The 14,850-nt window shown below is 44.6% G+C and overlaps 1 protein-coding gene across 4 annotated transcripts in view; it reads left to right on the top strand.

Annotated features, from left to right (window-relative positions):
- The window catches only part of myo1b (myosin IB), an 82,165-nt gene that overhangs the window by 61,111 nt on the left and 6,204 nt on the right, over nt 1-14,850 (top strand). Inside the window, exons 14-25 of one of the 4 annotated variants that reach the window (XM_063213422.1) lie at nt 229-333; nt 1,686-1,748; nt 2,651-2,851; nt 4,027-4,253; nt 5,315-5,515; nt 7,116-7,209; nt 9,519-9,668; nt 10,187-10,255; nt 10,745-10,831; nt 11,262-11,348; nt 12,885-12,971; nt 14,519-14,605. In XM_063213422.1, coding sequence (XP_063069492.1) covers nt 229-333; nt 1,686-1,748; nt 2,651-2,851; nt 4,027-4,253; nt 5,315-5,515; nt 7,116-7,209; nt 9,519-9,668; nt 10,187-10,255; nt 10,745-10,831; nt 11,262-11,348; nt 12,885-12,971; nt 14,519-14,605 — 1,458 coding nt within the window. The remainder of the gene's footprint in view (nt 1-228; nt 334-1,685; nt 1,749-2,650; nt 2,852-4,026; nt 4,254-5,314; nt 5,516-7,115; nt 7,210-9,518; nt 9,669-10,186; nt 10,256-10,744; nt 10,832-11,261; nt 11,349-12,884; nt 12,972-14,518; nt 14,606-14,850) is intronic. The other 3 variants (XM_063213423.1, XM_063213424.1, XM_063213425.1) reach the window with 3 other exon arrangements.

Raw genomic sequence — 14,850 nt, 5'->3', positions numbered from 1 at the left:
CGTGGGGGTTATGATGAGGGTACAACAAAGCAGGACAATCCATCCAAGTCTGATGTGATGTGCGGCGTGTTGAACTGGTGGTGCTGTGTGTGCTGTGTGCTACAGAGTGTCTTGCGGTGCAGTGCAGTGCAGTGCAGTGCTCTAACGCTTCTCTCAACATTTTTGGATGCGCGTCTTAACCACTCTCTGTTCTTGGCTTTTTTTCCCCCTTTGTTTACCTTCTTGCAGGACAACAGTTTTGAGCAGTTCATCATCAACTACTGCAATGAAAAGCTACAGCAGATCTTCATCGAGCTGACGCTGCGCGAGGAACAGGAGGAGTATATACGAGAGGTGAGGGCAACTGCTCCCCCTTCAGGCAGATGTAGCACATTACCAAACAAAACGAAGGGGAAAAAATGGGTGATATTTGAGACCAGAGCCCTCCCTCGACGGCCTATCAAACTCCACATCATTCTCACTCTGTGAATGGTCAATAATGCAGTTTCATTTCTAAAAGGGGGTTGTGGCGGAGTATTTTTATCCATCGTTTTGATGCACTGTTTTTCATCCACGGCGTCCCCTCCCTCATCCGACACCCATGTCGCCAACACCCTCCACATACTCCATTTTTTTTCTCTCCCTTCTTCCATTCTTTCTTTCTCGCTCACTCACTTAGCCATTCTCTCACTCTTTTCCTTCGCCGTGATTTAGGGGACGGAAGTGATCCCTCACTCTGGCGAGGGTAAACACAGGCCGTCCCCAAGGGATTTCAGGAGCCCTGTTTGCTTTCAGAGAGCTGAGTATGTGCCCTCTCGCTCCCTTGACCCTCCCAAGCCTCACAACCCCCCCACCACCACCACCACCCGCCCATCAGTGATATTCCACTCCCTGGCCTCCTTCCAACGGAGTGCATGGGAAAATACCACGGCTCTGGAGACTATTGGTTAGTAAGAGTGTGTGTGTGCGGGGCTGAGGTTTAGTCCCCTCAGTGCAGATCCCACATCGCCAAAAGCCCACCCACTCAAACTCCAAACCCACCCACCTCCCCAATCTCCACCCCAACATCATCATGTCACCACTCCACTCCCCAACGCCCCACCTCCCTTACCCAACATCTCCATCCCTCAGCCATGTCAGCCAGCAGCAGCAGTGTTGACCATTTCCATAAAGGGGCGAATCCCCACCTCTCGTTAGAGGCCCATTCATTGCGTATACCTCCATCCTTCATATCAGCGCAATGGTGCTTTCATCAGATGGTGCCCAGAGCACTGGTTTAGGCTCTCCAGACTGGTAATATGATATGGTCATATGGTTGTGGGCACACAAAAATACATTCCTAGCAACTGTATTTCTATATTGTTGAAATGGCGAAATAAACTTAAAACTTATTCAAATTAAGTTAATGTATGATCCTGACAAAGTTCAGGAGACAGCTTGACAAACACTGCAGTAGTTCACTTGAAGGTGTTGATGAGCTAAATGAGCTGCAAACTAATAAATGTCCCTCACGTGTAAACCAATAGGAAGAAAATGACATTTCAGTCAGATTATTTTTCCAAAATGTCCACAAAGATAATTTTCACATCCTACATCATAGCTGTGTATTGATGTTGTCTTGTTACTGCCATGATTTTATTCAAATAAATGCTTAACAAATATTGTGAGAATTTTATCCCACTGATCTTCACTGCTGTGTGTTGCAGGGCATCGAGTGGACCAACATTGAGTACTTCAACAACGCCATCATTTGTGACCTCATAGAAAACGTGAGTAGCATTATTTTCTGTGAAAAAAATGTTTTATGTCCTACAGCAAATGCCATACATGTCATTATTTCTCCATTACGTCCCCAATCAAATTACTTAGTGTTGTCTTATTTTGAAGGAAATAAAACCATTACTTGCAGTGTGCTCTGGTGCGAGATGAAAGTATTTTGGTGATTACATGGCTCATTGAACATATAATCCATGTGTTCAGAACTTCATAGAAAGAAGTTTTCTGCACAATTGTTTAACTTTTTGCTCATTTATTCAGAACGAACAACTCCGCTCAGGAATTGAGCAAGCCTGATGACACATAGAGGCAAAACACGTTCTCTCTGAATAAATTAGCAAAAAGTCAAACAAGGGTAAGGTAAAGTTTATTTATAGAGTGCATTTCTTTCACAGGCATCCCAATGTGCTTCACATAAAACAAAAACATCAGATATATGAAAGAATAAAAATAATGTAACAACTCGCATGAATGAAACAACTACAGAGCAGATAAAACAAAGGAAGAAAGTAATAAACGAGTGTAAAAAAAAGGCAGGCCTATGAAGAGGCTGTAGCAGTAATCAATTTTACTGGTAATAAAAGCTAGTTTCTCCAGATCTTGTTTTGTCATCTAGCAATATTCTTAAGTGATAAAAAGCAGATTTACTGATTTACTGCCTTCATATGATGGTCAAAGTTCACAGTCAAAAGTCAATGTAAATGAGCACACAGAGGTTTCTGACCGTATCGTTTGGTGTAAGCCCCTTGTCTTTAAGTGCAGTAACCTTTCATCCTTTTCCCCAAAAATTATGACTTCAGTTTTATCAGCGGTAAACTTCTTTCTTTTGAACCATTATTTATGTACTGTATTTTCCTCTACCACCCCTTCCCCTTCCCCTTCCTCCCTCTTGCAGAACCAGAATGGTATCCTGGCCATGTTGGATGAGGAGTGCCTACGTCCGGGCACCGTGACGGACGAGACCTTCCTGGACAAGCTCAACACCATCTGCGCCGAGCACCTGCACTTTGAGAGTCGCCAGAGCAAGAACTCCAAGTTCCTGACGGACCACACTCTGCCACACAACTGCTTCCGCATCCAGCACTATGCCGGCAAGGTACATCAGATAAGATAAGATAAGATAAGATGGCCATATTTGTTTTCTTTTATTATTTCATGGCTGGATTACGTTTCGACTTCAACAGTCTTCATCAGAAGTCGAAACTTAATCCAGCCATGAAATAATAAAAGAAAACAAAAAGGATTGGACCTCTCTCTCCGAAAGTAGTCAGCGTTTGTCCTGCACCTTTTCGTGGGATGTCACCTTCACCTTCAATTGATGATAAGGTGGCCATACCATGGCTCTAACGGTAGGGCACTGGGCTGCTATGCCGACCACCTGGGTTCTATTCTGGCCCGGGTCCTATGCCGATCCTTCCCCACATCTCTCTTCCCATTCGTTTCCTGTCACTCCTTCACTGTCCTGTCATAAAAATTATGTCATAAAAGACCAAAAAAAAAAAAAGATAAGATAAGATGAGATAAAATAAAACTATTGTCTGTTACACATGAAACAGAAAATTGTCTTTTGGTGTGTCTCCAGTCATACTCACAGACATTAAACAATATATGACACAAGACAAGATAAGACATGATGACATGTATGTTGAGGCTGGCACAGTATTCTGAAAAGCTTTTTATTTATTTCTATTCCACATTTATTTATTCAGTATGTTGACTGAGCTCTGCGTTTTCATGTGTGTCTTTAATGCCACTATTAAATTTCCATTTCGTACGAGATTAGTGATAAAGAAGTAAAAGTAAAGTCTAGTCTCCATATCTGCTTCTCGACTGATAAGTACACTCTGTGTTCCCAGACATTCTGCAATGTTCCCCCATTTTAGCAAAGCCGAAGCAAAAAATACTTCCCCACAATGATTGTTTTATTTCAATGAATTGCAAGCTTTACGTTGAAACTGACCACCTGTAGTTTTTTTTTTAAGATATTTGTGGCAATTGTCAGTTATATATATATTTTTGTTTATTATGCCCATGGAAGGACTTTTGTTTTGAAACAAGGCTGTGTTGTTTGTTATACCTGTGTTTTTTGTTGTTGTTGGGTTTCCCTGCAGTTAAGCCGCTTCAGGCAGCTTGGGGCTTGTCCCTTTCACTATCTAATGTAAAGCCACTGACGTCAGTGTGTAAAGCAATCAATCACTGTATACTTGTCTCTCTCATCTGCAAAGATAGTGGATAAAAAAGTATCATCTTATCTCATGTCATCTCATGTAGGTGCTGTACCGCGTGGAGGGCTTTGTGGACAAGAATAACGACCTGCTGTACCGCGACCTCTCGCAGGCCATGTACAAGGCCAACCACAGCATCATGAGGGCCCTCTTCCCCGACGGGAACCCGGCCAAGATCAACCTGAAGAGGCCCCCCACCGCAGGCTTCCAGTTCAGAGCCTCCGTGGCCACCCTCATGAAGAACCTGCAGACCAAAAACCCCAACTACATCCGGTAACTACTACTCCACTACTATTACTACTACTAGACCAAAAACCCCAACTACATCCGGTTAGTATGTGCAATATACTAAAAAAAAAACAACTACATTCGGTTAGTATGTGCGATATACTCCAAAAACCCCAACTACATCCGGTTAGTATGTGCGATATACTCCAAAAAACCCAACTACATCCGGTTAGTATGTGCAATATACTCCAAAAACCCCAACTACATCCGGTTAGTATGTGCAATATACTAAAAAAAAAAACAACTACATTCAGTTAGTAGCCTATGTGCAATATTGTGGTCGAGTTGTAAAATCAAAGCAGGGGGGATGGTCAGAGAAGACGTGTGATTTTTTGGGGTTCTGGGGTTTGACTCCTCAGAAAATGTTGAGAATGTGTTAAAAGTGCAATTTTAAGTTGAACACAATAGGTGAAGAAATGATGCCTTTTTAGAGGGGGATGAGTTTGACCATTTTCATTGAGGGGGATGATTTCTATACTTCTCGCCTGTTCATTGGCAGTTAAAGCTGCGGAAACTTTCAGCGAACGTTCCATGAACGAGAGGCGAGTAGGCGAGCAAGCGAGAAGCTAGTAAATAGCAGCGATGTCTGTGTACGACCCTTTACTGTACATTTAGCAGACACTTTTGACCAAAGCAACTTACAAGATGGACATTCAAGCAAGAACACATCAGGGTAGTATGCACAATACAATATTGCTGCTACAGTCAATAAAGGGTTCCTACAACCCTTTTTAAGGTCTAAGGGCAAACATTTTATTTGGTTATTTTGCACCACACATTCTGGCTACTGCACTCATGAAAATCCAAAATCATTGAGATCTTACTGAAGATGAGATGTCAAAGGCACAATTCAAAAAAACACAATAGATTCTGTTTAAAAGTCAACATACTTCAGTGTTTGTTCGTGTATCTGAGGAAGGCTGCATGGTCGAAACGTCATCATGCCAATAAATTAATGAAAAAAAAAAAAGAACCTACAGAAGAAAAAACTAAAACAAAGCATGTATGCAAACCTTTTTTAAAATAAAAAATATTTGTCCAATCAGGTGCATCAAGCCCAATGACAAGAAGTCGGCCCACATCTTCACGGACTCGCTGGTGTGCCACCAGGCGCGCTACCTGGGGCTCATGGAGAACGTGCGCGTGAGGAGAGCCGGCTACGCTTTCCGCCAGCCCTACGAGCTGTGCCTACTGCGCTACAAGATGATGTGCAAGCAGACCTGGCCACACTGGAGTGGACCTGCCAGGTGAGAGCGAGAGCCAGGGCCCTGCCGTGGCCAACCGGTAGGGCGCTTGCCTGCCTTGCGGCTGATCCAGGTTCGATTCCCGGCCTGGGTCCTTTGCCAACCCCTCCCCGTCTCTCTCCCAATTCGTTTCCTGTCCACCTCTCACACTGTCCTATCAAATAAAGTTGAAAAAGACCAAAAAAAAAGAGAGAGCGTTAGAGGAAAAACAGACAGTGCTGCCTATTATTCACATGTTTCCAGACCTGGACCCCGTTTCTCGAAAGCATCATTTCTAACCAGTTAGCAACTTACTAGGTCTCCAATGGGGAATCGTTTTGCAACCAAGTAAGTTAATTAGCAACGATGTTGTTGAGAAACTCACCCCTGGTCCCATTGGAGGGGTCCTGCCAGGAGAGAGAGAGAGTGAGAGACCGAGTGTGTGAGTAAGAGAGAGTGAGCGTGTGAGTGAGACCACAGACGTTGCTGGCTATTATTCTCATGTTTCCAGACCTGTAAAGGTAGTCTGGTATCTTTTTTGTTTTATTTTGGGATCTTCCATGTTGAGGTTGAGATGCGTGTGGCAGTGCCGTTGTGTCTTAATCACCGACATGAAATATTTGCACCTCATGGTATCTGCTGTTCCAACTGAACTGAAACTGCCGTGCACCCTGTCTGTTTTTTCTGAATGGACAAGTAGCAGCTTGCCTTGTGAGATTCTTCACAAGGTGTGCTAAGTTACTATCAGACACTCCTCCCGTTTCAACTGATACAGCTGTCTTATCTCTATCGGGAGCAAAGCGTGCCAGTACTGCCTGGAGACTGCTCATAAAAACGGTCTGCTAGGCCAGCATTTCCCAACCTTTTTTGTCTCATGTACCCCCTAAGCCTTTTGGTTGTGCCATGAGTACCCCCTAATTCATGTTTTACATCACTTTTTCTATTCCAGTGTTACTATGCTCCATGCATTTGTTAAAATTACATGTTTCCACGTACCCCCTGCAGTGTGCTTGCGTACCCCTAGTGGTACACGTACCCCTGGTTGGGAACCACTGTGCTAGGCTGGCATGAATCAGAGAATAACGACAGCATTTTTTTCTAATGCTTCATGCCTTACAGATGCATCAGATATGCCTTTTCAGATTTCTTTTTGTTTTTTTATCTCCATCATCTGTCCTTTCCCACATGTTGCTGATGTTCTCTCACCACAGTGACTTTTTAGGTGTGTCTCTTCACGATGACGTTGGTGTGTCTCATGTTCCTGAATGATGTTGTTCTCTGCAGGGAGGGGGTGGAAGGGACACGCACGCACGCACACACACACACACACACACACACACACACACACACAACACACACACCTTGTGTCGAGCTCGGTTGCCATGTGGCCTAGTGGTTAAGGAGATGGACTTTAGATCAGAGGGTTGCTGGTTCGAATCCCACCCTTTCACTCCCTATCTCACTCCATAGCTGAAGTGCCTTTGAGCAAGGCACCTAACCCCACACGGACTCCAGGGACTGTAACCAATACCCTGTACCCTGTAGAAAATAACTGTAAGTCGCTTTGGATAAAAGCGTCAGCTAAGTGTAATGTAATGTCTGATGTGTGTTGTTGTGTCTGCAGGGAGGGCGTGGAGGTGCTGCTGAGTAATCTTGCGGTGTCCCCAGAGGAGTACTCCTATGGACGCTCCAAGGTCTTCATCAGGAACCCCAGAACAGTGAGTGACTGTTGTGGTTGTCACTTTCACAACTTACATAATTCACTTGAACACCGAAGTAAAGTAAACGTTGTCTAGGTAACCTGTAGGTTAAGTATCAATGCGCATAACAACAAGAAGTCAGTGTAATATAACTAAAAGTAGTTCCCATATCTAATGTGAACATAACAGTGACCATGGCCCATTTATGCCTCTTTTCCACTGCTGGTTTTCTGGTAGGCTTACATTACATTACATTGCATTTGGCAGACGCTTTATAACCAAAGCAACTATAGCTTACAGCTCGACACAGCGTGACTTGGCCGCCACTTTGTGCTTTTTGATTGGGCACGACACCGCTTAATCGAATAGCATAAACTAAGTGGTGGCCGAGTCGCGCTGTGTCGAGCTGTAGGCCTACCAAAAAAAAACGGTAGTGGAAAAGAGGCATTAGTATATATGTGTTCCGGTAGAGCACTGGGCTGCTATACCTAATGGAGACCCGGGTTTGATTCCGGGCCGGGTCATTTTCCGACCCCTCCCGGTCTCTCTCTCTCCCAAATCGTTTCCTGTCTCTCTCAAACTGTCCTGTCATAAATAAAATAATAAAAGACACCCCCCCCACCACCCAAAAAATAAAACAAAACAAAACAAAAAAACTGTGAGTGACCATGGCCCATTTAGTATGCACTGTATGTCTTCAGCCTAGAGTCATTTCAACTAGTAATATTAAGGTTTCTCTTAAGCAGCTTAAAACGTGACCCACAAAGCCGTGAGAACTATGCGGTACAACATTCAAACAAATGTCATGAATAAATGGTTGTGTGTGGTGAGAAATTGTCACATGTGTAAAGTAAACGTACATGTAAAATGGGGGCATTTTGAAAGAGTTTTTGTGTTTTCAAACAGGAAGCGGAGCTCCTCTGAGGGGACTCTTGATAATTAGCAGCAATCGGCGAAAAAAGAAAAAAAAGAAACGGGGCAAACAGCAAAAACACATGGTTTTACTTATCCGCTTCCACGTTGGTGCGTTTGCATGGGAAATTGGCCCTGCGCTGAGAAATTCCAGAGCCATCGAGGAAGCGCCTTTTTAGTGGGCCTCTCTCTCTCTCTCTCTCTCTCTCTCTCTCTCTCTCTCTCTCTCTCTCTCTCTCTCTCTCTCTCTCTCTCTGTCTTTTATTCTCTTTCTTTCTCTCTCTCTCTTTCTCTCTCTCTCTCTCTCTCTGTCTCTCTGTCTTTTATTCTCTTTCTTTCTCTCTCTCTCTTTCTCTCTCTCTCTCTCTCTCTGTCTCTCTCTCTCTCCCAGAGCCCAAACAACATCCCCGGCCTGTAAAAAAGGGCCCACAGTGTTTCATCTTTTTTGCATGCACATTCTTGCTGCTTACCATGGGTCCCCCAGCTGTGTAGGCCACAGCCCTATCAGCGTGGGATCTGGTTCTGTCTGCTCTAGTGAAGTCATAGCCCCCAGTCGCAGTCTCCAAGCCACCCCAAAGCCCCACCGTCTGCATCCAAGATGGGGCTTTTTTTTCCCCCTCAGATGGTGGACAGATAGGGGTAGACATAGCACAGGTCGACCTCAGGAGAAGGCTGTCAGATGGTCTAATCTCTACTTATTGTTTAAGAAACAGGGCAAGTCATAGAATACGGGACATGAAGGCTGTTTCTGTTGCCCTGATTATCCCTTTTGGAAGTTGGGCTGTGTAGTGTGTGCCACACCCCCCTCACCTACATCCTGAGACTAAACTGTTGCGCCTGGCAGTTCCTTGAACCAGCCATCTTAACCACCCAACAATTGGCAGTGTCTTGAGTCACCTATCTTAAACTGTTGTCACTAAATTTGTTTCCTAAATCCAGCTCCATCTTTAACAACCATTTTGAGCCACCTTCAAACGCCCAACTTTAAGGTGTACCGTGTAATATTTTTAGTAGTTTATTTTCAGAATTCATGCAGCCCATTCACAAAGGTTACTTTTTTCATGAATACTTATCAATTATTTTTATTATTATTATTTAAGTATTAATTATGAATGGGAAAATTGCAATGTTTACCTTCTCCATGTCTGTCATTTTGACTTTCCAGATATTGATTTTTTTTAGCTGCAAAACTTATTGTACTTTGGTCATACTAGTAAATGTTTTTTTTTTTATTGCATGGTAAATAATATTGAAAATATCATATTGGGCTTTAGGCTGCACAGTTTAAATGAGCAGCATAGATGCAATACTTACTCTGGCCACAATCCTACACACTGCACCTTTAACACTTACAACTAGTCTACAAATTGTCTCTGAGTTGTGTGTATCTGCGCTCTCCTTCCTGTGTCCTGCAGCTGTTCTTCCTTGAGGAGAAGAGGAGGTCGTGCCTGGAGGACCTGGCTACGCTCATCCAGAAGATCTACCGAGGGTGGAAGTGCCGCACCCACTTCCTGCTGCTGAAGAAGAGTCAGGTGGTGGTGGCCGCCTGGTACCGGCGATACGCGGTAAGAAGAATGCCAAGGCCTGATCTGGGGTGCATTCCAATATGCAGACTTGTGTCCTCCACTTGTGCTTGTGGCCTCGTACCAGGAAGTAATACGCCATGATGTCACTGACAACAGCATTATATTTCAATATCTCGCAAAAGCTCAATTAAGTAATTTTCTCGTTTGCAAACTGGATGGTGAATGAAGAATAGTCCCCCAAAAATGTTTTTGGCTAGGCTAACAGCGGGGAAACGTAATTGTTTTCTCCACTGAGGCGGGGCATTCAGCAAAACGTGAGGCCACAAGCACAAATGGAGGAAGGGAGTCACTGTATTGGAATGCACCCCTGATCTTAACCGCTGCTATGTGTGATGACTCTATATGCATTTCTCAGCGGTTAACATGAGGGACCCCAGGAAGAATAGCTACGCCTTTTCAAGCGCTAACGGAAATCTTAATAAAAAACAAACAAACTGCTCATTGGTTTGCTCTACCGTCCATTATAGTAATTTTTGTTCTTTTTTGGGGACTTGCAGCAACAAAAGAAGTACCAGAAGATTAAGAGCGCCACCTTAGTGATGCAATCCTTCATCAGGGGATGGAAGGTAAGAATCGATGGATCACATGATTACAATTAGGGGTGTGCAAAAAAATAATCATAACAGTTATTTTTACAATATACTGCATCGATTCATGACAATCGATGATAATAAAATTCTATTTTTCACTGGTTCATTTTGTTCAGTAGATAATAGGTAATGTTTCTGTTGTGATGGATTCTCTCTCCCAGATGCTAAAATGCTTACATAAAATGAACTGACTTATGAATACTGCACAGCAACTGACAAATAAGCTGTTTTTTTACACATTTGCTGAAGTAAATATCGCAATGCATCGCAATAGTACATGAATCGCAATGCATCGTGATAGAATTGCATCGTGACATGTGTAGCGTGCGTGATGCTTATTGAATCGTGAACCCTTTGCCAACACCCACCCCTAACCTCAGCCAATCTGTGTCATGTTTCACAATGGACATCACTGACTCTGTAAACCTCCTTCACTTACTGGATGATAAATTCTTGCCACCACAGGCACGAAAAATCCTGCGTGAGCTGAAGTACCAGAAGAGGTGTGAGGAGGCTGCGACGACCATCGCTGCCTTCTGGCATGGCACCCAGGTAATGCACCATGGTGGTCGGGAGGGATTCACTGATCCACGGTCGTGGTACTTGTGGTGTGAAGGTGTCTTGTGGCTAAATAGATGTTCAGTGATGGGTCTCTGCACCATGTCTTTAAAGGTCTGGCTACCGGGTGATGTGTCTGCCATTGACAGGGGTCTGGCTAAAAGATGGTGATCAGTTGGGGTAGTTTTCCGTTTGGTACTAGTTTTTCACAGAGCCCACAAGCAAACAAATTCACTCTTTTTTGCTTATTTTTCTTCATTTGCCAACACTACTCACTGCTGCTTTAGTTTCCTTCACCAACTCTCTCTCTATCTCTCTCTCTCTCTATCTCTCTCTCACTGAGCTTCCCACCTCTTTTTTGTTTACATTTGGATCTGCTTCACTTCCTCACCTCTTTACTGTGCCTTGGCTAACCTCCCCTCAGGCTCGGAACGAACTGCGGCGTCTTAAGGAGGAGGCCAGGAATAAACGCGCTGTCACTGTCATATGGGCAGCCTGGTTGGGAACTAAGGTATTTGACCAGCCTGCCATAATAAAGGTCTCCAAGCCTTGCAGCCATCCCCCCTTGTCAGCCGTCCCTCCCCCTCCCCTCCATTCCCGTCCCGTCCCCCCCACTCAGCATCATCCGACAGTGAATGAACCCTCCCGTCCATCCCCTTCCCATCCCTCTGTTGTCCCGTCTTTCACTAACCCATTCCACCCTGAAGTTGTAACCAAATTTATTTTCATTGTTTCATAGGTGGCATTTATAATGGGTGTGTAGGCATCTGGGTTCAACTACTATTAAACTACTAACCATCCATTTCTCTTTGTTCAGTTGCTCAGGCTAATTTTAGATAACTTTTGTCGCACAATATTTTTTTCTATTGTAAAACAAACTATTGTTATTCAGTTGGTGTTATGTACAATTTATTTTTTTTATTTAGCCATCTCTCTGTTTTCCTTTCATTTTATTTTAAAGCATCCCCATACTTTCCATGACATGCATGCTTTTCATTATACGTGATTGAAGGAGCAAGCAAACCACCAAATCACCCAATCTGCCAAAGCCAAAGATTATCCACGTGTCGTGCGACTGGTTTCACAAGAGCTGCAATAAATGCCCATTATGTACAGTAATCTAGTATATTATTTATAGAATATTCACATTTCAGTGATCCCATTGACTTAATGCATCAGTGGTCATTTAAGATGGTCAGATCAGATGGCCCCTGTTGTCATGCAGTGCACTCGGTTTAGACGTTAGGCACAAAATGGTAATACTTAATAACATCCTACCCCCCCTCTTGGTGCTTGAGTCAGTAACAACCACCCACTCACTCTTGGCTAGATTACACGCAGGCCCATTGGCTTTAGTGCATAGGCTATTACAGCCTGGCCAAATCCCCCGCAGTCATTGGCTTTGCCCTAAACTTTATCGTGTTTTCTGAAGATGCCCTTTAGTCCTCCTTCTCTCTCAGCAACATTTTATCTACTTAACTCTGTGACTACTTTGACTTGTAGATAAAGCTTGAAAGACCATTTACGGCCGGCTATCTTGCCTGCAGAGAGCTCTCAGTTCCTGTAACACGCGCGTGTGTCATTCAAGAGCAGCCATGCAAAGCGTCGTCTGGTGCTGCGGTCGTTTCAATCGGAAGATTTTGGCGTCAGGGTTGGAGTCAGATAACACTGGATGGCTTTCACTCCACCAATGACTCAAGAAAGGCGCCTGTCCGAGTTATTACCGCATCCTTGCCAACATGGTTAAATGAACACCACAGATCATGCCAAGAGCTGTTATGTCTAAAGAATTATTCCTAAAATCACTGTATATCCACAGAAACTGGCACGTGTGGCACTGCTTTTTAAATTTCTTTCACTGGTGATTTGCTCTCAATACATTTCTCACTTGTCTGATCACTCTTCTGTTGGTTTTCTTATGATTTTTTTTCTTTCACACCTGAATGAATGATTCTTCTAATTCTTCTAATTCTCATCTTCCTAATTTCTCTTCAACCTTCTACTATCCCTCCCTTCTCCTCCTCCATGACATGGTGGTATGAAACAGGCTCGGATGGAGCTGCGACGCTTAAAGTACGAGAAACGGAGTAAGCAGGCCGTGTCCATCATTTGGGCGGGCTGGCAAGGCACTAAGGTACTCTGGATGCTTCGCTTTGCTCTCCCATATCATCATATTCTCCTCCCATCACCCCCACCCGACCCTACGCAGAGTCAGACCATCTCATGGACGTAGAAACCAAAGCATCCACACATTCTCCCAACCCTACACACTCCCTATCGGGGTCCCGTAGAGTCCTCCCATAGACATTGTACTTTAATGCATGTCAAAACATCATCGTATAAGAACATAATGCTCTGTGGGGGTCACCAATCCCTCCAGTCTTAGCAACAGGTGAGAGAGGTTTAGCATCATTTTTCAAAATGCATCAAAGGGAAGGGTGCACCCGATCACCCCATATCACCCCATCGCCTTCATATTCCGGTAGTGGAGAAGGTTGAAGATGATCCTCAGAGGTGACAGGATCTGTCTGGTTCTAAACCACAGCATTAGATATAAGATATTATACTCTTAGAATCTCTGCTGTTAGTACTACCAGTCATGGTGCATTCAGGTCGACTGAGAACTGTGCCATCGCCCATTCCCACCACACCTGATTGCGAACCGGGTGCGAAAGCGGGAGGTTCGCAGGTAAGCACTTTAGTGCCGAACGCAACTGGTGCAGGCACCGGCACCGTTCTGGCCGCCCTGAAAACCGTATCAGTGTATCATGGCCCACTTTACAAGTCTGTGTGATGAAGTGGTCCAAACACTGGGCATGATCTCCAAAAATATAAACTTTACTTCATTTTACAAACGGCAACGTTTCGATCCATCAGTGGGTTTCCATCTTCTCAATTTTCACACTGTAATTGCAATCACACTGCAATCTTCTTCCAGTTTCTGCATCCCCAGTGATTCTACCTGCATGGTTTTCTCTTTAGCCGCTTGCTGCACTTGAGTTTTTCTGCTGTCTTGCTGTGTGTTTGTGTGTGTGTGTGTGTGTGTGTGTGTGTGTGTGTGTGTGCGCGTGTGTGTATTTACCTGTAAATATAATACAGTGTGGTATTCATTTGTATTTATTTTGTTGCATGCCCTTTCACTTATAGGAGTTGATGTGGATTGCTGTGTTTTTGTGTGTACATGACTTCTGTCTTCAACCAGAAGCATCCCCCTGCCTGAGTAATACTGTGGTCTTCCTCCATCTTTTCCCCATATTTTGACAGCATGATCTGGTTAATGGCACCAGAAGACTATGCATTTCAAAGTAGAATTTGTTTTAAAAATAAATAAATAAAAATTAGGACATAGCAAAAGGTAAGCAAGTGAATATAACATGGCACAAGAAGATTCCTCCTGCCACACAAGAGAAGTTGGACTTCCAAATCTCTCGCTCGCTCGCTCGCTCGCTCTCTCTCTCTCTCTCTCTCTCTCTCTCTCTCTCTCTCTCTCTCTCTCTGGAGGGCTGCTAAGCAGTGTGCTGTGTCTATCCATCCTGCGTGATGATGAAGGGGCTGGGCAGCATGTCACCGCCTCCCTCCCTCCACCTCCTCCACCTCCCCCACCCCCCATGGTTCTCATCTCACCCCCTGGCTTTCTCTTCCTCCCCCCTCCCTCCCTCCCTCCCTCGCTTCCCCCCACAGGCACGCAGAGAGCTGAAGAGACTGAAGGAGGAGGCCAGGCGCAAACATGCCGTCGCTGTCATTTGGGGCTACTGGTTGGGACTTAAGGTACCTTGGTCCACCATCGCTCCCAGCGCCCCCACCATCACCACCACCACTCGCCCACCCTCCATACTGGCACAGCAGCCAAGGGGAGGGGGTGGTGGGGGAGCGCTGGGAGAGTGTGGCAACGTGCAGTCAGCCTTGCTGTGTGCCACAGTTGGGAACTAAAACGGCATGCGGATTGGGGGGGAGGCAAGACTTTGAGCGAGAATCCAGCAAGGTCACCCCATCATCACCACTACCATACACTC

Source organism: Engraulis encrasicolus, chromosome 13 (genome assembly GCF_034702125.1).
Source record: "Engraulis encrasicolus isolate BLACKSEA-1 chromosome 13, IST_EnEncr_1.0, whole genome shotgun sequence".
In the NCBI taxonomy this organism is placed as follows: domain Eukaryota; kingdom Metazoa; phylum Chordata; class Actinopteri; order Clupeiformes; family Engraulidae; genus Engraulis; species Engraulis encrasicolus.
This window is presented reverse-complemented; position numbering and strand designations above follow the sequence as displayed.